Source organism: Pelobates fuscus, chromosome 4 (genome assembly GCF_036172605.1).
Source record: "Pelobates fuscus isolate aPelFus1 chromosome 4, aPelFus1.pri, whole genome shotgun sequence".
Taxonomy (NCBI): Eukaryota; Metazoa; Chordata; class Amphibia; order Anura; family Pelobatidae; genus Pelobates; species Pelobates fuscus.
This window is the reverse complement of record NC_086320.1, coordinates 309,863,853-309,887,061: the sequence shown is the minus strand read 5'-3', so window position 1 is coordinate 309,887,061 and position 23,209 is coordinate 309,863,853. Positions and strand designations below refer to the sequence as shown.

At 36.5% G+C, this 23,209-nt stretch overlaps 1 protein-coding gene across 1 annotated transcript in view; it reads right to left on the bottom strand.

The window, feature by feature from the left end:
* ZNF385D (zinc finger protein 385D) overlaps positions 1 to 22,822 on the bottom strand; it is a 308,681-nt gene extending 285,859 nt beyond the window's left edge. Inside the window, exon 1 of the mRNA XM_063450693.1 lies at positions 22,543 to 22,822. Within this exon, the coding sequence (XP_063306763.1) occupies positions 22,543 to 22,564 (22 nt within the window). The 5' untranslated portion in view covers positions 22,565 to 22,822. The remainder of the gene's footprint in view (positions 1 to 22,542) is intronic.
* Positions 22,823 to 23,209: the final 387 nt, after the last annotated feature.

The window sequence follows — 23,209 nt, the reverse complement described above, 5'->3', positions numbered from 1 at the left end:
GACCACACCTTGAATATGCTGTGCAATTTTGGGCACCTGTTCTAAAGAAGGATATCATGGCACTAGAAAAAGTGCAGAGACGAGCTACAAAATTGATAAAAGGAATGGAGCATTTTAGTTATGAAGAAAGGTTAAAACATTTAAATCCCTCAGTTTGGAAAAACGGCGCCTTAGATATGATAACATTATACAAATATATTCGGGGCCAGTACAAACCATTATCTGGAAATCTATTCATAAACAGGGCTATACATAGGACACGAGGTCACACATTTAGGCTTGAACAAAGGAGATTTCATCTAAGGCAAAGAAAAGTTTTTTTTTACAGTAAGAGCAATAAGGATATGGAATTCATTGCCGGAAGAGGTGGTTTTGTCAGAGTCTATACAGATGTTTAAATTGCAATTGGATAAATACTTGCAAAAACATAACATACAGGGATACAATTTCTAATTAGTGGGATAATAGCTGCTTGATCCAAGGAGACATCTGACTGCTATTTTGGGGTCAAGAAGGAATTTTTTCCTAGTTTGTTGCAAAATTGGAAGCGCTTCAGACTGGGTTTTTTGCCTTCTTTTGGATCAACAGCAAAAGCATATGTGAGGAAGGCTGAACTTGATGGACGCAAGTCTCTTTTCAGCTATGTAACTATGTAACTATGTAACTAGCAAGGACTATGAACATTTACATAATTAGAATTGAAAATTAATATATTGTTCATCCTTTGCAGAAATTTGAGGGTAGCTATAATGTACTAGATGTTTTATAGTATCCTATGTCTTGCAATGTTTCATTTTCAGCCCATAAGAGATATATAGAATTACAAATACCATATGTTTAACAGCAAAAGTATGACAAAAACTATAAAAAATGATCTGCTTATAAGCATTTGTAGGGAATATGCTGCCCGTTGTAGGAGTGCATATTCCCAAGCTGACCAGTAGAATTCAAATATTATTATAGTTATTTACTAAAGTGATACTGTAAAAGGGAAATTTCAAATTTCAGGCCAAAATAATCTTACAAGTTATCCTTCAAATTGGACTGCATTGGCCTAAAATGTGAAATTCCCTATGAAATCCCACTTTAGTGAATATTCCTGGATAAGCGTTTATGTCTGCATACATTTTATACAGTTCTTGGGTTATTTGTGAATTTCAAATTTAATGCCAGAGTAGTAGAACCAAAAGCATGAGTGACTTAGAGAATGTTTCTATTTTGACCTCACCTTTGAAACTGCTCTGAATTCTCACTTGAGTGAATAACCCTGACAATCTTCACTCTGTCAACAACCTGTTACTACACCATTTCCGCACCTACATCTTGACTCTCACCCCTTAAATCCACAAACCCTTAAAACCTTCCTCTTCCATTTCTCATCCACTTTGTTTCCTCCTCCCAAACACTCCTCCAATTCTTTGAGGTTCATACAGATCACTGGATTCCCTCACTTCTGTTTGTGAATTTGTTGCTTATACTTAAGATTGTAAACTCGTTTGGTCACGAACGACTTCACCGACTGATCCCATATTTTAAACATGTTTTGTTGGAATTAAATGTTTGTCTTGTTTATCTGTTGTGCAGTACTGTAGTATATATTTGTCACTATGTAAATAATTGTAAACTTATTTCTCCATTACACAGGAAATAAGTTATTGAAGCATGTATATATATCCTAAAGGATGCACATACTCCTTCCTACCTCCTTCACACTGGTTGTTCTTCACAAACTATGTAAACATTGATACTTGAAAACTTCAGTGCAGAGCAGGAGTAGAATGGTGTCGCGTCATATACAGTGTCTGTGAAATACAGAGGATCCAACAGGCACTCGGGCTGAGATATTGATATTTCAACCATGCAAAGACTAGTCCTAGGACAAAGTAAAGCTGATCTAACACATTTCACTGTTCATTTGCAATGTAATGCAAAACAAAAACAATAATAGGTATAAGCATCTACACTTTCAGTAGTGAACACTGCAAGCACCATAACCACATCAGCCTGCCAGGAGTGTTCTAGCATCCTCCATGTGTAAGTAGTCAAACCATTTGAAAAGAGTTTACAACTTGGTTGAAATGCATTGGGCACCAATGACCTCCTCCGATAGTTCCATTGCCACGCAGGGCCAGTTCTTTGGCTGAAATCTTCATCAGAACAGAACATTCTCAGCTAATGAACTAAGCTTAGTTCAATATAGGAGCTTTTGGGGGCCCAAAAGAAGGCGATCTGCACCTGTTTGACCCCAGGAAAGTTGTGAAACTATGCAAGCTGTAGAGGTTATAGCGGTTTTGGTGCTCCCAGTTTACCTTCAAGCGAAATTGGGGCTTTTTAATATCTGCATACAATTGGCTACTTTTTTTTTGCTGGGTCTGCAACTTTTGTTATTTATCTAAACAAGTTTTTGTTCTCCTGATGATAATGTGGCTGGTGTCATTTTAGTTCAGCAGTGCTGCATTATACATAATAATGCTGGTTAATAAAAGTTTATATTTCTCATTAGGATGATTTACAACGCAATAAACCTAGCAGCCAAAAGGAAGATTCAGAAGAGGTCAAGCACTCTGATGTAGACTTTAATTGGCTGGATATCGGTGCGACTGTTTAAGATGCCAAGATGATAGGCTAAAGTTATACACACATGCATTGAAACATAGAAACATAGAAACATAAAATGTGACGGCAGATAAGAACCATTCGGCCCATCTAGTCTGCCCAATTTTTAAAATACTTTAATTAGTCCCTGGCCTTATTTTATAGTTAGGATAGCCTTATGCATATCCCACGCATGCTTAAACTCCTCTACTGTGTTAACCTCTACCACTTCAGCTGGAAGGCTATTCCATGCATCCACTATCCTCCCAGTAAAGTAATACTTCCGGATATTATTTTTAAACCTTTGCCCCTCTAATTTAAGACTATGTCCTCTTGTTGTGGTAGTTTTTCTTCGTTTAAATATAGTCTCCTCCATTACTGTGTTGATTCCCTTTATGTATTCAAATGTTTCTATCATATCCCCCCTGTCTCGTCTTTCCTCCAAGCTATATATGTTAAGTTCCTTTAACCTTTCCTTGTAAGTTTTATCCTTCAATCCATGAACCATTGAACCATTGAAGCATTTGAATTTTATGAAATGATAGAAATACATTGCTAATGATTAATGGGAAACTCCAGTGCCAGGAAAACAATCCGTTTTCCTGGCACTGCAGGTCTCCTCTCCCTCCCACCCCCCAATCCCCGGTTGCTGAAGGGGTGAGAACCCCTTCAGTAACTTACCAAAGGGAGCGACATGTCCAACGTCGCTGCTTCTTCCTCCGCCGCCGCTCCTCCTCTGTTTTACGTTGGCCGGTGGGCGAGACTGATCCCGCCCACCGACCGGGGAGACGTAATGCGCATGCGCGGGCGCCCCATAGGAAAGCATTGAAAATGATTTTCAGTGCTTTCCTATGGGGAATTGAGTGAGGACGTCCAGCGATGCTCTAGCACAGGTGTTTTGTGCTATGATGCAGGAAGTGTGGAGTTAACCCTGCAAGGTAATTATTGCAGTTTCTAAAAAACTTGCAGGGTTAGGAGTAGTGGGAGTTGGCACCCAGACCACTCCAATGGGCAGAAGTGGTCTGGGTGCCTGGAGTGTCCCTTTGAACAACGTATGCTCTCTCTCTTTCACAGATCCCTGACCGTAAAGAACTAAAGATAAAAAACTAAGAATCTTCATTAATCCAGAATAAGACAATAGTTTTCCTGCTTTAATTAACTGGAGAGCATGTGCTGGTCAGCAAGTTTGCCTTCCTCTTGGTTATGGGCCTTTTGTAAGTAGATCCTTGCCTGGTGCATTAAATGATGCAGAAGTTAGAATCTGGCTCATGCTGATGTTCCTCGTGCATGTATAAATCACCATATGTTTCCAATAAAACTGGCCGTTCAGCACAGCGTACAACATATCTGTATGTGGGAAAGCAGTAGAGTCTGCAAAGTGACTTGCCTTCTTGCTCTGCAATCTGTTAACAAGATGCATAGGCAATGTTTGCAAACCAGGTGTTCATTATGCGGCAAAACTGTAAGCAAGATGGGAGTGTGATCCATATTTTGAACTCTGTATAATATTTCATATATATATTCCCTGCACATTTCACTACCACAATTAAAGGGTGCAAGAGAATACTGAACAAAGAATATAGTTAAAATAGTTTGTCCTTCGGTGGGTCCCCACACAGTCTTATAGATACATAGAAACATAGAGTGTGACGGCAGATAAGAACCATTCGGCCCATCTAGTCTGCCCAATTTTCGAAATACTTTCATTACTGGCTGGCATTAATGTATTTCTATAATTTCATAAAATAAACAAAGTAACTAATCACTATTTGCTCTGAAAACACGAAGAAATCCTTTGGTAAAAGTGTTCCCTTGAGACACTCAGTAATTAGTAAAAATACAAAGAAAACCAAAAGGAAACAAACGTGTATATATCACCAGAGGAGAATGATAAAACAATACAACCTGTATATAAATCATAGAATACAATATGTAGATGTATATCTGTGGGGGGGAGGGAAGAACATATAGTGCAATACAATCAACACCAGAATATGGTAGGGGGTGGTAGAAAACTCACCAGACTTGAGAAAATAATAATAATCTAATAGCTTTTTCTAATTTGCCACATATCTTGCGCTTGACAGATATGCTTTAAAGGTTTACTCCAAGCACCATGACCATTTCAGTATTTTGAAGTGATCATGGTGGAAGGGTATCGCATGTGCAGCATTTAAGTATAAATCATTCATTAAGTATAGAACTCTACCTTTGGCAACTTTCAACAAGAGTTCTGGGCTGGCTAATATTACTTCTGTACATAGAGGTTCATTCATTGCCTAGAGGCTCAGCAAACACTCTCAGCCAATGAATGAACAGCAGGATAAGCATCAGAGTAGTATTAACCATGAAGCAACCCTAGGTGGGCACTAAAGGCCCAGGACCTAGCAGGGATCACAAAACCATAATTTTGCATGGCCAATTAAGCATCCCTATATGACAAATTAAAAGGGGGTGGGTGGGGTACCTGCCTAGGGCCTTGAGGGATCTTAATCATTTTCTTTTTTTTCTATTTCTTTTTTTTTTCTATTTATAATATTTATTCAGAGAAAAGTTTTGAAAAATACATAAGATCACATCTGTTTATAACAAATAGACTTCATCAAACAACACATATCAAACGTATGCCATAAGATAGAAACATCCCATGCTAATATAGATATGCACTATAGTTGATGATATCTATCAAAACATTCATAATATTTAGATTATGTGAATACATTAAAAGTAGACATACAGACAAACAGTACGAAAAAAAAAAAAAACATTTTTTACTATTAAATTATAAATTCAAGATTAAAAATTAGATTCTCTCCCCCTCCTCCCTCCCTCCCCCACCCCACCCCGGCCAATGCAGGAGAAAAGGACAGTGCGTAAATATATTTAAATCTCATTCAAATATTTGGAAGTCCAAAGGGACCAGATTTTCTCATTTTTCCTATGTTGTAGGTTAAAGACATGGCTCATCTCCATTTTACGCTGGAATTCGATTTGAGACATAATTTCTTTCCAATCAGGGGGTACAGGGGATTTCCAGCATCTAGCGATGTTGATTTTAGTTGCGAAAAAAATATGAGTCAATAACCTATTTAACTTGTTATCTTGTATAGGGAAACCTATATTAAACAAGAACATTTGTGGGCTAATTTCCTTAATACCTGGATATAAAGAACTTACTAGTTCAGACATTTGAGTTTTTATATTGTCTAATTTAGGACATTCCCACCATATATGGTATATTGTGCCATTTTCCAGACCACATCTCCAGCAAATTTTACTATGGGTAGAATCAATCTTATGCATTCTAGCTGGAACAAAGTACCATCTATATATTAGTTTAAAATGTGTTTCTAATAATGATACATTATGAATAGATTGTTTCACTAATTGAGTACCTCCAACCCATTCTACAAAAGGTATAGATTTACCAATATCGATTTCCCACTTTTTAAAAGGAGGGATTTGAAAGTCCTGATCCATTAGGTCAAACAGTTTAAAAAATCTGGCGATACTACCTTTTTTTTTTACTATTAACAATTTGGAAGGTTATATAATGTTATTTACAAATTGATTTAGACATTAAGAAGTTCTTTAGTCTTAGATATTTGAATATATCTCTTATAGGTATGTTGTATTTCAGTTGTAATTGATTAAATATAATCAGCTTGTTTCCTTCACATAAATCCGAGATCTTATTTATCCCCAATTGAAGCCAGGGTTTAATGTCTAGATCTATCAATAGAAAACATAGGGCCTCGATTGGAGTATCATAAAATATTCTATCCCTCAAGTTAAGTTTTTTCATAAGTATTTTAGAAGTTATAAACATGTCATTTAGAATATTATTGGAGAAAAAATTATTCTCCAATACGAACAAGTCTAATAGGCCTAACCACACCAGAATAGGTAATTTATATTTAGGACTACTTTCTTGTTCTATACTAAACCATGGTAAGATATCTTGATCAATATTCATCCACATTAATAACTGGGATGCTTTACATGCTTCATAGATCTTATGTACATCCGGAAATGCTATGCCTCCTTTCGAGTAGCTTCTACGTAGTATTTCAATGATCTTAATCATTTTCTAACCAGCATATTTCTTCTGCAGATCTCAGCTGGCATGAGAGGAGGCTTGCATCCAGCTTTACCTACAGCAGAATGGCATCAGCACTCCTGGCATGATAACTACTACAGCGAGCTGTACTGGTTTGATGCTGAGAGTAACTTTAAAAATTCTGGCTTACATTTACTAATCCAAAACAAGAGCAACATGTGCTACATATTAGGCAAGCAAAATAGCCACTAATTGAATTGCTCTGTGGATTTTTAGCTATATCCTTGAACTGTTGAAACTGTCTTACTAAATACTGGCCACATTTTCTGAGGAAAAACTGGAGCAATTCTGGGGAACATGCTAAGATTATGTGGCAATCACCCCTAATTTATCTCTTTACCCTACATTTTCTAAATTACTGAATATAATCCTTCAAATTTAGACAATTTTCTTTTCAATTAACTGCAAATACTTTTTTTTTAAACTGTTAGATTTGATGACGAAAAAGAGTATTTCTATTTAAAGTTTGGCTTTAAGCTACTAAGTAACACATATCCCCTCCAAAGCGGTGCTTTTGCCATGTAAGCACACTGTATTTTAATTCCGCATAAATAGTCGTTTCTCACACCTTGCAACTTTTAAAAACCAAGGAAACATTAGGAATAAATCATTTAAGGATATGTCAGACCTGCCAGCGTCCTCCAAGATATTCAAAGCAAAATTGATTTATTTAAAAAAAAAAAAATATTCTAATAGGCTGTCTCTTTATTGAAGAAAAAAGAAAAAAGAAGATATTTTTTTTTAAAAGGAAATGCTGATAAAAATGAAGATAGTTCTCATTTACTAACTGTGCATATTATACTTGATCTTTATAATCATGTCTACTAAACAGATTTTAGTAACTGCAATTTTTTATGGGAATATATTCTGATATTTTTTTTACTGGAATGTAGTTGGGTCATAGGAAGACTATTGTTAAGTAATAAAAATAAAATGTCAGTCTGAGATTGCACTGGGACGTGTTTATATGCAAATCTTACTAAATATTTTGTGAATCTGGCAAGTTATGTTAAACCCTAATGATCGGTTACTTTGACATTGGTAAATAAAAAAAGAACTACAGTCCATGTTATTTTATATGGAACTATCACTTTAAATTGTCATCAGCCATCAATATATACCAATAAATGTAAAGGCTGCAAACATGGACCAAAAATTGGAGACAACTGCATTGACATAATTTGCTTTATCAGCAAGGTCATCCTAATCTGCACTAATATACAAATGGTTCGGCAACTGGAAATGAAATGTACTTAGAACTGTGCAGTTGAGGACAATGAAACAAAGGATGTCAGTGGTCAGTCTTTTGTCTTGTCCCTGGACTCCTTCCGGAATTTTATTGCTATCAATCTTTACTTTGTTTTATCACCTCGCCCTATTGCTGTTAAGATTGATATATTGAATTAAACATATGACCCTGCACCCTAGACACGTGTTCTTCAAGCTTGTCATTTGTAGTCATCAAAATGCAAAATGCTTTAGCACAGGTGAGTTTATTACTAGGGTAGGCCAATGAAATGTTTCAAGAAATTGATGTATGTATTCAATGGACTAACAAGATTTTCTCAAGTTATTTTGTCTACTGGGAAATGTTCTTCAAGTCGTTCTTAAGGATTGTGCATAAATCCCAAGTCCTGTACAAAAACTGGAACTGTATCAAATACAGTATGTTAAAATGTCCTATATTTCAGACATAATCAAACAGAATGCCAAGAATTGTATCATATATTGTTTCATTGTCCCTATGATTAATGATATCGAACCTGACCATGGTCTTACTAGTGCTTTCTATAATTGGGTCAACAATTATCTTTTTTTCAATCCAACTCAAACTTTACATGACAAATTCTACTTGTTAAGAATCCCTGTAAATAACATTGGAGCAAAAAAAACAAGAATTTATTACTGTACAAGCAATAATAATCTCCTACCGACTGAATTTCCTTTCTGCTTCTAAACTCATAGTACCAGTAAATATGTGCAATTCCAATGGCCACTTTAATATAATCTTTATTCTTAAAGTGACACTTCAGGTACCATAAACACATTTTCTTTTCGTACAGATAAAGTGGCTTCCTTTGATGTCTCCTATCATTCTATGAAAACAGCTTCAACCCTACTCACTCTCCAAACTGTGATATTATGGAGAAGTATTTTCTGAGACGGTACAGTTGCAAGACATTGTATTCAAGGCTGTAAACTTGCTGAGATATTTCATTTATGTTTTTTTTCATTAACGAGACTGCTTGTGAGTGCTAAACTCCTATTTAATTAACTCCTGAATTTTAGTTTCTTTACATGTTATTGGATTCTTTAGTTTTACGTTTAACCCCTTAAGGATTCCCTTTTATTCCAGAAGTTTGGTCCTTAAGGGGTTAAAGGGTCCCTGTAGGCACCCAGACCACTACATCTCAATGACATAAACAGAAGTAAAGTGATGTAACTCCTAACTGGAAGAGAATTGAGCAGTGAGACTGCAGGGACATGATCTATACACCAAAACCACTTAATTTGGCTAAAGTTGTTTTAATGCCGATAGTATCAATTTAAAATAATACTAAAATAATAATGGTGTCAATCAAGCAAAATACAAAAATGATGCGATTCACTACTCCTCTACATACCACTGTAGGCTTAATACACGAATGCAAGCCATATTCAAACTCTACCTTAAATATAAGGAATTATTGATTAATGTTTTGAGATCCATTGTAATTAAACTTGCTCATTCCCTAAGCAGTAAAGCGTGAGATCTACAATATATTTATTACCCTGTGCAAGTTTATTTGAACTTAACAAAAAAGTATTGAAATGTAAAAGTCCACAGCGCAAGTAAACAAGCAACAAACTGTTTTACTCATAAATGGGTTTCAAAACCACTGTAAAAAAGATATGAAAAAAGTTTTAATTTCAATATGTGTTGTAATTCATATATAATATATGCCAGGAGTTTTCGATACTATGTTTTTCTGTGCACTGACTTCTGTTGGCAAGTACCATATACCTTTGACATTAGAACATCTTCTATAATTATAAATTGACCCTTAATGGAGGATTAAAACAGCAAGTGATTTCAGCACCTTAGTGACTACCCGTCAGTAAATTACTATGCACTACTCTTTAAACGTTGTCTCTTGAAAGAATGGTATTGTCATAATGCTTTATAATTTGCACTTGTTATATGTTATTTAATCCTTTTTTATTTGTACTACAAATGTCTATGTTGGGATTCAATGTAACATAAGGACACATGACATGTGTGACATGTCATGATTCCATTTTATCCCAGAAGTTTGGTCTTTAAGGGGTTAAAGGTACATTATAGGCATCAAAACACCTTTAGCTTAATAAAGAAGTTTGGGTTAATAGAGCTATATAGAATTATGCCCCTGCAGTCTCACTGCTCAATTTTGGCCATTTAGGAGGTAAATCACTTTTTTTGGTGTGACTCACACCAGCCTGTATGAAAAAAATAGTGTCAGACGTTACGTTGCTTTAGAAGGTTTTATATCCTGCTCTGTAAATTGAACTTTAATCACACACAGAAAGCTCCTGCAGGATCTGGAGGGCTATTAACAGAGCAGGAGATACAAATCTAGATTCAACAGAATGTGTAAATAAAGGAAGTTTAAACATTCTCTCTTTACAGGAATTGTTTAGGGAAGCTGTGTAAGTCACATGCAGGGGGGTGTGACTAGGGCTGCATAAACAAAGTGACTTACCTTCTAAATGGCAGAGAATTGAGCAGATAGACTGCAGGGGCATGATCTATACACCAAAATTGCTTCATTAAGCACTTCTATCTTTTTGGGGGGTAATCATTCCTTATAGTAACTACATTTATACCCAAAATATGCTAGAATTTTCTCCAATATCCAAAACTGTTATTAGGAATTTGATATATATTTGATATATATAGTTGCAATCAAAATTATTCAAACCCCATTGAAAATTGGGTTTACTGTCAAATTTACAGAGTTTCAGTTGTTTGTAATGTGCAAATCAAACAAAAACAATTGCAATAGCTCAACACAATTAATGTTTCAAGTGGTTTCCACAAATTAAAACTTCTCCAGTCTCAAAATTATTCAATCCCCTGAATAGAATCCTTCCCAACAGCACAAATATGCCAAAAAAGTTATGTCTCAAGCACACCTGAAGCAAGTAAACAAAGGCTTCATTAGTTGCACCAGGTGTACTTGAGCTGGAATACTTGAAATACCTCAACTGACTAGGGATTTGTTGAGTGTCACATTTGACTGCATGTTAAAAATATGGGTAAGTCAAAAGAATGGTCCGCAAGGTTAAGAGAAAATATCATCACCCTTTATAAACAAGGAATGGAATACAAAAAGCATAGGCACTGAATGTCCCTAGGGACACCATTGGAAGCAAAGTTAAAAGTTAAAGGAACACTGGTTAGACTACCTGGACAGGGCAGCAAAAGGAAGCTATCAATGGCTGCAACAAGGTTTCTGAGAAAGCAGGTTGTGAAAAACTCTTGAGTGACTGCAAAAGACTTGCACCAAGACGTGGTGGCAACAGCACCGCGGTTTGAGTGAGTACATTATGGCACTTACTAAAGACAGAAGGTTTTTATGCTGCGCAAATAAAAGTGTGATGCAAACGCTTCACAGTTGGTCAAGAATCTGTTGAAAGATTTGGTGCCCTGTGACTTCTGGCTTATCCCAAAATAAAATCACATTTGAAAGTGAACAGATTTCCAACCATCGATGAGATTCAGGTAAATATGACGATGGCGATTCCAACAAATTCTTTTGCAGAGTTTATTGAACAGTGGAAGAAATGCTGGGAGAACTGTGTGAGATCCCAAAGTGGAGGGACTGAGGTGCCTTTGTCCTATGTACAATGTTTCTTGTATCTTGGACCTTCTTCAATAACTGTCTCTATTTTCATATTACTTGGCTGGATACTTTCCAGTACAGACCTCATATGTATGTATATACATACATACAGATATTTATTTGAAAGGTTACTCGTATTACACCAACTCCTGTTATACTCCAGATTGTGTGCAATAAAAACAATTTTTTTCCAGTATGTTATTCAGGTTCACCATCTTACAGAACAGGTCTAACAGGGTTATTTACAAAACTAAGAATTCAAGGTGAATTCAAAGTGAATTTCAAATGTAATGCCAGGGAAGTCGAACTGAAAGTATAACTGACTTAGAGAATGTTTCCAGTTCAGCTAGTTTGACGTTAAATATGAAACGTTCTTTGAATTCACCTTCAATTCTCATTTTAGTCAATGCCCTGTTACAATAGCATACATCTGTATTGCATTCACATTCAAACTAGTACACTAGTAACATTTCTACCACCTAGCACACGCTTCATTCATGTGCAATACCTCACACAGCCACTTGCTTGCAGTGGTGCTGTGGCATTCCTTTACACTTAGACCCTAGCAATCTTCAGAACACCTGCACATCTGCCATATTTACACTAGCATGCAACATGAGTACCATATTCCATCTAACCATCTGTTACGGGGAAAACCCAGTTGTGGTGTGAGTCTACCCTGTTTCCTAAGACCTTAGAGGACTAATCCTGTATATAGAGTGTAACAGATGCCTATTCTTGCATCATATTTGTCCCAGAAGATTATCCTTGTATCAGAGTGTCCTAGAGACAGATCCTTGTACTCATTAGACTCCAGGAGTCATCAGAACATATCTTACAGACTCTACACCCAGACTGTATTCTGGTAGACAGATTTACTGTGTCCACGGATAATTTTTCATTCATCATCCTATTTCTCCTCTTAGTTATCACCGACTCTCACTTTGTTTTTCTTCATTGCATTCAATCCTTCCTCTTTTCTTCATCCCATTTCACTGTGAATATCCCTATTATGTCAACCATGTAATTTTCCATTTCATGTTTCTAATTATACCTCCTAACGTTATTCAATCTCTGCCTCCCCAAACCTTTGCGGTTGGTGGTATGCAGGTCCGGACTAGCCATCGGGCAAACTGGGCAAATGCCTGGTTGACCACGATGGCCATGGGCCGAGGCTGGCAGGGAAGGTCAAAAAAATCTCCCCTGCTGGCTCACGGATAGCAGATTGGTCCCGAGAACCCTCATCAATGCTCTGAAAATGCAGCTCTCGCAAAGAGAAAGGCATGGTCTGTACCTTGCAGAGGTACAGACCACATCACTTTCCCACTGGATCACCAGGGATGATCAGCAGCATGCTCCCTCTCCCCACTGCAAGGTAATTAGGGGAAAGGGGAGTAAATGTGTAGTAGTTTTTTTTTAAAAAATATATGTAAATAATGAAATTAGCAAATTTATTATTTAACCCTATCCAGCCCTTACATACATAAATTATACCCCACCACTTACACCATATATACACCCTCTATATAAACACTGCACCTACACACTACACACATTATACTCCCTATATACACCCCCTATATACACAATACACCCCTTATATATGCACACACTACACCCCCTATATGCACATACACTACACACTGCATCTACACACTACACCCCCTGCACTCACACACACTATATACCCCCTATACACTGCACTCACATACTACACACACTCTATACTCCCTATAAACACACAAAATGCACACCCCCTGCAGCTCCTAGATACACAAAATACAGTCCTTACATGCAAACACAACACACCACTAGGCACACACACTCTAAAGGCCCTATAAACACACACACACACACATACACACAAACACACACACACACACACACACACATACATAATATACAGCCCAAAAACACACCTAAACAGTACAGGCAGTAGCAACATATTATACACCACAAACAGACCCCTTTACACTCTACAGCATAAACTGTCTCCTCTACTCACATAAAAAACATCCAAACACATATAACACCGCAGGCAGCATCCCCACACATTTAAAACACAATCCTTTTCCACTTTTGTTCTCTGATACCCACTATTGGGAAAACCAGAGACAAGTAACTAGGACATTTTCTCCATCAGAGAGCACTGAATGCTCTGGAGGGGCATCACAGTAACATACCAGTTGGGAGGGCAGGGGGTGCTTGTCATTGGTGGCAACATAACGCACCACATTTCTGGCCCACTGCTTTTAACTGCTGAAGTTTTGCCCCAGTCCAGCCCTGGTGGTATGCATGTATTGTCAGGACTGCTCTTCTAGAGACCTCTCTTATACAACTCTATCCCCCTACCTATCAACAAATGGTTTGAGCTCATTGTAAATGCCAACCAATCATGTGTTTCCACACTAGTTTCAGTCCCGAAAAGCCTGCCTAGTGATGCAATTAAACACATTAACAGGCAACCTTAGCAGGACTGAGACTTGCACTGGGACTAGTGTGATTTGCAAATGAACCTATCACAGTAAAATTATGACTCTCCAAGTTTGCAGGGGCATATACAAGTCTGAAGTTAGAACACTTAATTTCCTGAACCATTTAGTCAACAGGAAGATCTGGAGGACTGGGCTACGTTTAGTACATTGCTGCACATGGGTTTTTGTTGAGCTTTTTTATTTATCTTTTGAGGGGAAATGGGGGTAAACTGCAGCCATTATGACAGTACAATGGCCAAAGAAAAAAATGAAAAAAATGAATTTCAAGCAAGATTTTTACAGGTACATATGAAATGTTCTTTTTTTACAGTGATTTTATTTTTATTAGCTTATACTGCCCCCTCTCTGTAGGTGAGGAATAGCCTTTACATTTTGGGTTATGTTTTCAATTGGTTGGTGTCTATTGATTGGAACTCCCTAACCACTTTGGGGAAATATATTTTACTTCAATTGGTGGATTGAATGGGTTTTACCTACTTCAATTTGGGGTAAGTGTTTTTAGGACCAAAGGAAAAGAGGAGCAGGAGACTATGAGGAGCAGGAGACTGGTTGTCCCTTTGTTTTTTTTTAGTTTTTTTTATTATGTTTGGCGACCTTTAGACATGTTATTATATTATGCTATGACCCAACAATCAAGCAGAGAAACTGCTTGGGGTCATTTTCCAGGCCTGTGCTCAATTAAAATTTCCTTACATCCCAGTGTACACTGGGTAATTAAATAAATGCAGGAATCTGCATCCCCTGTGGAATCATTCACATTTATAATGAAGAAGGCTCACAAGGCAAACATATACCAAAATGCCCAACAGTTTTCAAATTGAATCTCTTGGCTAAAATGCTTCATGGCTTAAATGCTTCAGAGATTAAAATATTGATCTTGTCACTAGACTAACGCAACATTTCTAAGCCCTTCAGAGGTTACACCGAGTTCTTACATTAATAATAAAAAAAAAATACTAACAGTCACAAATTAAAAACAACTATGTTGCATGAGTTCAGCAATCACTGCTCCTTATGTAGTACCAAACAAATATCTCTTACTTAGCATCTACAGTAAGTACAGATTGTGTTCTTGTTACTTTCATATAGATTGTGCTATGATTAATCTCAGACAAATCGCTCAAAGTAAAACTGAAGGGGAAAGGAGAGACAAAGATTTTATTAATATCCATCAAATAAATAATGGATTTATGACATTTTCAATTTAAAAATGAAATCTATATTAGTATAAATGGAAGAGAAAAAAAAAGAAAAGCCAATTGAGAACTGCTAAGTAATACAATCAAAAGTTCAACTGATAAGCATTCTGAAAGTTAAGTTCTCTTTCTAGTTTGATAAAATAACGCCAGTCTGCTTAGCTTGGTTCCAAAAAATATATATTTCAAGCACTTTGATTACAATTCTGATATTTTAATAGGTTTAAAGGATTTATTTTACATATAGCATCTACTGATTGCTTGATCTGACACATATATCCTAATACCTAAATTAGGCCAGTTTAGTTAGTAGGTAATCTTTAACTTTACATTTAGATTATATTCTAGTTGAAAATGTCAGGATACGGTGGTTAAAGCAGCATCCTATTCTGTTTGGCACATACTGTGTCTTATTTATCGTCTCATTTATTTGCAATACATCTACATGTGGTGGAGATTAACAGACATTTGAAGACACCAAATAAAATCTGGAGATTTAGATTCCATCATTCAGGAATTTTTAAATCTGTAGCTTTAGATATGTTAATATTTTCCAAACCACATATAAGCTAAGCACATGGATGTATTCTTTAATGGGTTAAGCTGCCTTGTCTAATCGGCTAAAGCTGTTTTGTTTGTTTAGGAGTATGTACTCTACAAAGAAGCCTCCAGAGACATTAAAGGCTAATTTGGAGCAGTAGTTTTCAAACTTGTCTACAGGAGTACTAACAGTTACAAATTCAAATTCACAGTGCTGCTAAAACGTAGATACCTTTTAAGAATTATTGGTTAAGACCGATGGTGGTCATTTAAGATTTGTTTAGGAAAGAAAAATAGAGGTCCAGGCACTCCTTGGTTCAAAAGAAAGGTACTTTAATGGAACCATAGCAACGTTTCGACCAAAAGGTCTTTATCAAGCTCAGAAAGACCTTTTGGTCGAAACGTTGCTGTGGTTCCATTAAAGTATCTTTCTTTTGAACCAAGGAGTGCCTGGACCTCTATTTTTCTTTACAATATTTGGAATTTGGTGTTTGGTTCCTGGTACAACAAAAGCACCCTGGCTCAGACTGATGGGAGTGAGTGCAGTTCCCTACACATTCTACTTTAAGATTTGTTTGACAAACATTGCTCCAGATCAGAGTTCATTAACATTTTTCTAAAAAGGTGCCTCTGGTAACAAATATGTGTAACCTAAACCCAGTATCTTGAGTTTTAAGAGCTAATGACGAGTCCATAGGATCAAGAAATAATATATTCAGTTCCTAAGGTATTAATATGGTCTTATTAATGCCTATTCTGACAAGAAAAAAATTACAGTATGCAAGAACCAGAGGTGGATCAGCCACTGTCTGATCATGGAGCTCCAGTTTTAACAGGCCCTCATTAAAGGGGAAACTGCTATGTTTACATTATGGTTAATCCAGCCTTTAGTGGCTGTCTCATTGACAGCCGTTAGAGGCGCTTCCGCACTTCTCACTGTGATTTTCACAGTGAGAAGACGCTGCCGTCCATAGGAAAGCATTGAGAAATGCTTTCCTATGGACTGGCTGAATGCGCGTGCGACTTTTGCCGCACATGCGCATTCGGTGGATGATGTCGGAAGAGGGAGGAGAGTCCCCAGTGCCGAGGGAGCCCGGCGCTGGAGAAAGGTAAGCGTTTAACCCCTTCATCTCCCTTCAGCCCAGTGGGAGTGGGACCCTGAGGGTGGGGGGGAACCAAAGACCCTATAGAGCCAGGAAAACAAGTTTGTTTTCCTGGCACTATAGTGGTCCATTAAATGGGCAGGGAGATCTTGATCTCCTGTCTCAGCCTTGTGCCTCCTCACTTCATTGAGGAAGTGTTGTGGTCTGCACCTCTCTCAATTGCAGACCACATTAAGAACTCCCTTGCACCACCCCCACACCCCTAGTATTTCTCAATAATGCAGAGCACTGCAGTCAGCACTTTGAATTTCAGATTAAGAGCCAGACCATGGGGGACCTCTTATAGTGACCTGTAGCAAATATTGGAGCAAACCACAGTGAGCCTCCAATGGGCTACCAGGGATAACTCTCCCTCCTGCCAAATGGTAAGAGGGGGGCAAATTACCCAACACACTCAGACAGTGCACATACACAACAGTCAACCAGAATGCAGAGACACACTCACACAATACTCATCCACTACACACATTTTCGAACACACAACACTTTATCTCCACTACACACTTACAACATTTAGCTACCACACACACTTACAACATTTAGCTACCACACACACATCCATCACAGAAACAAAATCCAAGGCTTAAGTAGGGGACCCGGGCACTGACATAAAAGCATGGTGCAAGGAGTATTTTTTTTTTTTTTTTTTTTTAACAACTACGCTTTACAGATAGTATAAGAAAGTCTCAAAAAAGGGCTTGTTTATGTGTAGGATTATAGCCCAAAGCAATTATTAATGCTAGCTCACTGCAGAAAATAGTATTATATATTATTTTAAAATAAATTGCAGAGAATGTTATCATGGCCAGAAACAGTCCATTTAAAAAAAAAAAAGTTGTCTGGTTTCCAAAATATCCCAAATATGCCATATTTAATCAGATGAATATATCTGAAGATCACTAATGAACACAGTGCATGCATAGCATAGCAAATACCTGCAAGGGAATTTCCATCACAACTGCATGCAGGACTGCTCCTTGTACTAGTTATCTGGCACATACAGCACATTAGAAAGTAACATGCTGTCATTTTTAATAAAGGAGACACTTAACTTCCATAATTAACAATGAGATGAAGGAAGGGAAGCAAACTACACTTTAACAAAATGATTTCAAATAATGCATATCCAGAAAGAAATATAGTATATAAAATCATTCTAGATTGTAAGCTCGTTTGAGCAGGGTCCTTATCAACCTATTGTTCCTGTGACATTTTATAATTGTCTCATTTACTGTTAAATTTCCCTCTGTTATAATATTGTTAAGCGCTGTGGAATATGTTGGCACTACATTAATGCCAAAAATAAAAATAATAATAATTACATATTAGTTATTAGATCTACTCAGTAGCAGATCTAGGGGGGAGCTCCAATGCAAAAGCTCCCTTAAGTAGCCAGAGGAATTTATCTCTGGCTGGCACAGGGAGCAAATGAGGGGTCGAGGTCGCTCCATCTGTGTCCCCAAATGCCTGCATCCAAGTTGTTAAAATTAATTGTCAGAATCCTCCCTCAGCTAACCTATAACATAGGCAGAGGAAAGGGGCGGTTTTTGTTTCTCAGGCAGGAAGCATAATATCAGTGCAAATGTCACTGAAAATGTGACACCTTGTAAGAAAACAAACGCTGGAGATATTTTATCATTGTTATGACTATTTTCAACTTTTAATTAAGTATTTTACTATAAATGCTCAATTTGTAAAACACATTAAAAAAAAAAAAACATATCAAGTACTACAACCATTACATTGTATGTCACTCCATTACACCAACCAAGATCCCCAAATCTCCAAGCAAGTAAAAGTGGACAAAGTGTGCCCTTGCTTAATGGAAAACATACATATGACAAAAAAGTACATGCAAAATGGTAGCATCAACACTGAAAACAATGATGACAAAATCAATGTGAATGTCATTAAGCTAGTCACTACCAAAGCCACTGATATCACATTTCTTGCACGTCCTCTTTTCAATTGGTTATGGGATATCTGACAATGTATTCAAAGTTGCTAAGAAGTCTATTTCTTGGGTTCCACGTGTACTGATTGCTACAGTATCTTCCTTTTCTTCTTCTATCTATGAATAGATAACCTTGTGTGAGATATCAATATTTGTCACTTTTAGACATTGGTTGATGTGACCTTCAACTGTTTGACTGTCTTACATGCTCAGCATATAGTCAGTTACAACCTATTTGATCAGAAATAGAGTGGCATCATCTCTAATTCAAAGCAAAGTTTATTTGGAAAATTGTTAAAGAACTTGATAATGTTTACCGTCTTTTTTTTTTTTTTTTAGGATTTATCTGTGTTATGACCCAAATGTTCGATTTCTTAGAAAATGAGCAAAATGAACCTTATTAAGTTGAGAAATAAATAGTACTTAAACGATGAGAAGGATTTAACTTTTCATCCCTAAGGAATGAGATTTCAATAAAATAGTACTTTACTGTGGTCACATTTGGTATAACACCACCCCAGGGAGAACAAACCACAATGAAGAAAGTAATATTACATTTTATGTCTGCTATAAGATGCATCACATCAAAACATAAACTCTCTTTGCTGTTTTCTTTCTTTTTTTTCTTTTTTTTTATTTAACTACCTTTAAATCAATTAGTTTTTTTTTTTTTTTGTAATGTGGAGCATTCCATTGAGAATGATTAAATACAATGCATAGCAATATTATCCTCTGCACAATTCGGAAACGAAAAATGAGTTTGCAAAATAATGTTCATGCTTATAAACGTGTACAGTGCAACACAAAACAAATGTTTGATCATCTCCCATGGCCTTTTACCATTTAAGTTAGCTGACCATACATTTTCCATAGATAACTGCTCTCAAGGCAACATTTAAGGCAGTAAACTTTCAGTTGACTGATATTGGGAGAAAATAGATTGGGATATGTTTATAGTAACAGCATGATTGTGTACATACAAGGTATTGGAACACAAGCTATTCATAAAAATATTAATTTCAAATATTCTGTTCAGGATATAAATAGTGAAAAAATACAAGTTGTTTTTTAATGAGGAGTTTGACGATTTTTTTTTTTTAAAGAGGTTTTCTTGCATGACATTTTAACACAGGCACAGCACTGATACATTTTCCATTTTATAATTATTGTTTAATTAGCATGTGCTTTCCATTTTGCTACATGCAGGCACACATTCTTGATGACATTCACCAGCGTTTATTGTAGACATTGAAGAAATTCTAAAGTGCAATGGTTAATTAAACCGTATAGTTCATGATGAATTCCTATACAGAACAAGTGTCTCAAACAGCGAGGGGGTAAATGGTTCAATTTATCCTTGATTTGCCCTTCAGGAGTTAGCATACTGCCATGAAAATAACAAAATCCCATTGTTATAAGATGTATTCAAGGAAATACTTTGCAATTCTCTACAAACACTCTTGTCATTCTTTCACAACATCACTTGCTCAATCCTTATCCTATTATTCTTTTCCAAGACTTTACCAAAGTATGTTCCTGTATGATGTAGCAAGCCTCATAATAAAAAAAGCAATCTATAACGTGCACGTGTGTGTGTGTGTGTGTGTATATATATATATATATATATATATATATATATATGTTTTATATGCCTTGATCCTGATGAAAGTCCACAAGCTGGCCTGAAACGTTGATCTATTTTAAACGAATGAAATAAAGCATTGAAGATTTTAATCTCCAACCGTGAGTGCAGCCCCATGCATTGTTTGTCTTTGGATAATTGAACCTCGTCTGGCACCCGGCAAAATACTTTTGCTATATTTAGCTTGTGTGCAAGGACTCTTTTTCCTCTTAATAATAATAATAATAATAATAATAATAATAATATAAAGAAACAGTGCATCCACCACTCCATCCACACTTTAATCATTGATTTATTTTCTCACTAGTATATGAGTTGTGTATATGTTAAGGTGTATTTTTACAAGAGCAACTCATTACATATTGAAATGTCTGATGCACACACTGGATTTCTATGTGAATATATTTTCTGCTGCTTCATGACAACTTGGCTTAAGTGCTTCTATAATCTGAATAACTGCATTACACTTTCTTATCTTCTATAAACTTGGCTTTCCCAAGCACTGCGTGTCCCATGTTACATGTAATGTTAAACTAACATTGGTTACCCAGATATAATAACACTGCATGATTAGTGTACCACTGCAAAAATGTGCACATATGGTAACAATTCCATTTTTCTCAATTATATCAATCCCTACAATTCTAATCATTCATATACCAGCATGCGTTGTGTTAACCCTCTAAGCTCAAGTGTAGTAAGAACAAATGGCACTGAACACTCACACTATAAATATACACACTATAAATATATGAAATGTGAAAATTGGTTAGAGAGATAAGAATCAAGCCTTATGCCAGCTATACCAATGGTCTTTAAATCACCAAGTCATCTTTCTGCATTGCCTCCCAGATCTATTTCACTACATTTATCCAATCTTTGGGTACATCCAAGCAAGCAAAAGTGATTCACTGAGTAAAAATATGGAATGGACTACTTTAGCAAAACAAGATAACATACAGAAAAGCAGAATACAATTTATGAGCAAACACACCTGAAATAAGTGATATAGCACCAGCATAGACCATGGTGTTGCATCTTTTATGTGTACAAGGTATGTGGTCAGCTGAAAGTTTTGCAGCTGCAAAAATCAACTCAAGTCCAATTAGTGAACATCAAGTTGAGTGTGCTTATAATCCTGCATTATATGCACCTTTTATATTAAAAAAAATACACATTCATCTATAATGTCAATAGTAGCATAGCTGGCTAATACCTTCATAAAGAAAAACAAACAATTGGCAGGGATGGTGGGTTAGTGATGCTAATTCATACCCCAGTAGAATGGTGTAATATAACCAGTGTGTGCATTGCACAGAGCTTAACACTACACACACTACATTACAGCATGCTAATATCCTTCAAGCAGGTTTTTGCTGTGATGCTCGGGGGTCGTTTGCTGAGCAAAAATATAACCCAACTCCTTACAAATACATTATTTAAAAAGCTGCTAGCCCTCTATAGACTTGTAACAACTAATATATTTTATGAGGCTATTTTTTTTTTGTTGCCAAATACATGGACATCTGCAAAGCACATAGTTTTTCATCGTTTCCAAAAATAAAAAAAAAGTGGCTACAGAGGAAATAAAATAAATAAATAAAAAAAAAAAGTAAAATAAAATGTTCAGTGATTTCTTGCAAAAAAAATAAATAAAACCATGTAAGGGAGAAAGGTGGCTGCAGTCTCCAGACTGATGTGCTCCAGGCTCAGCAGCTAGATAGTTAACTTTGTTTATAACTTTCTGGTTTGTGTTTAACATTAAAACAATATTTAGCTGAATCTCAAGTTTATTCAAAGCAGTATCTGAGGGAACACAGACTCCCCATTCATAATGAGTGCAGTCACAGTAAAAGCATTGCAGATCAATGCACGTATTACACATTGGCTCGCATGCATTCAAGAGATTACATGCACAGCAGTTCCCACTGAACACGTTTTAAGTTGAAACATAGTATAAAGCCAGACTTACCAAAATACATAATGTGTCTCATTTCAGTCACAATCCCACACTACTACAGTATATTCAGCATTAGCTCCAACACAGCCTTGACATGGCAAGCAGTAAGGGCTCTCTCATTCTCTAATAGGTGGAAATGTTCCCAGCATTGTAACAGCGATCTGTGATTCTCCTCCTCAGGATTCAGTGCTGTACAGAATAGGCAGTCTTATCCCTCCATGCATTCCCCTGTCTGATCTAGCAATTCCCTCTGCTTGCAGGCTGCACTGCCCATTCTTACTGTAAGCTAACTCCTCCTTGTGATGTCCTTGCATGTGACATCAGTTTTTAAGAGTACTACAGGCGGACTTTCCTTGCCTCCACACAGGGCTCCTTAGAGGTGTGGTAATATCCTGTTTTTATAGAAATGCAATGCTTTTTTTTTCTTCTTTAAGATTATCAACCTGTTTCTCATTTTGCTAAGGATACGTTTTTTTTTGTTTTTTTTTTATATATATATACACTTGTATTCACGATAAGAAGAATGTTTAATAAGCAGTCTGTGCCTCTGCTGTTTAATGGACTGGTGATCAAATGGGGAAATGACTTACAAAGAAAACGTGATTAGATAAAGAATACAATGAGCCGATAATGGAATGTTGCAAAAGTCTGTTACCCATGGAGATATGTTACCTTATCA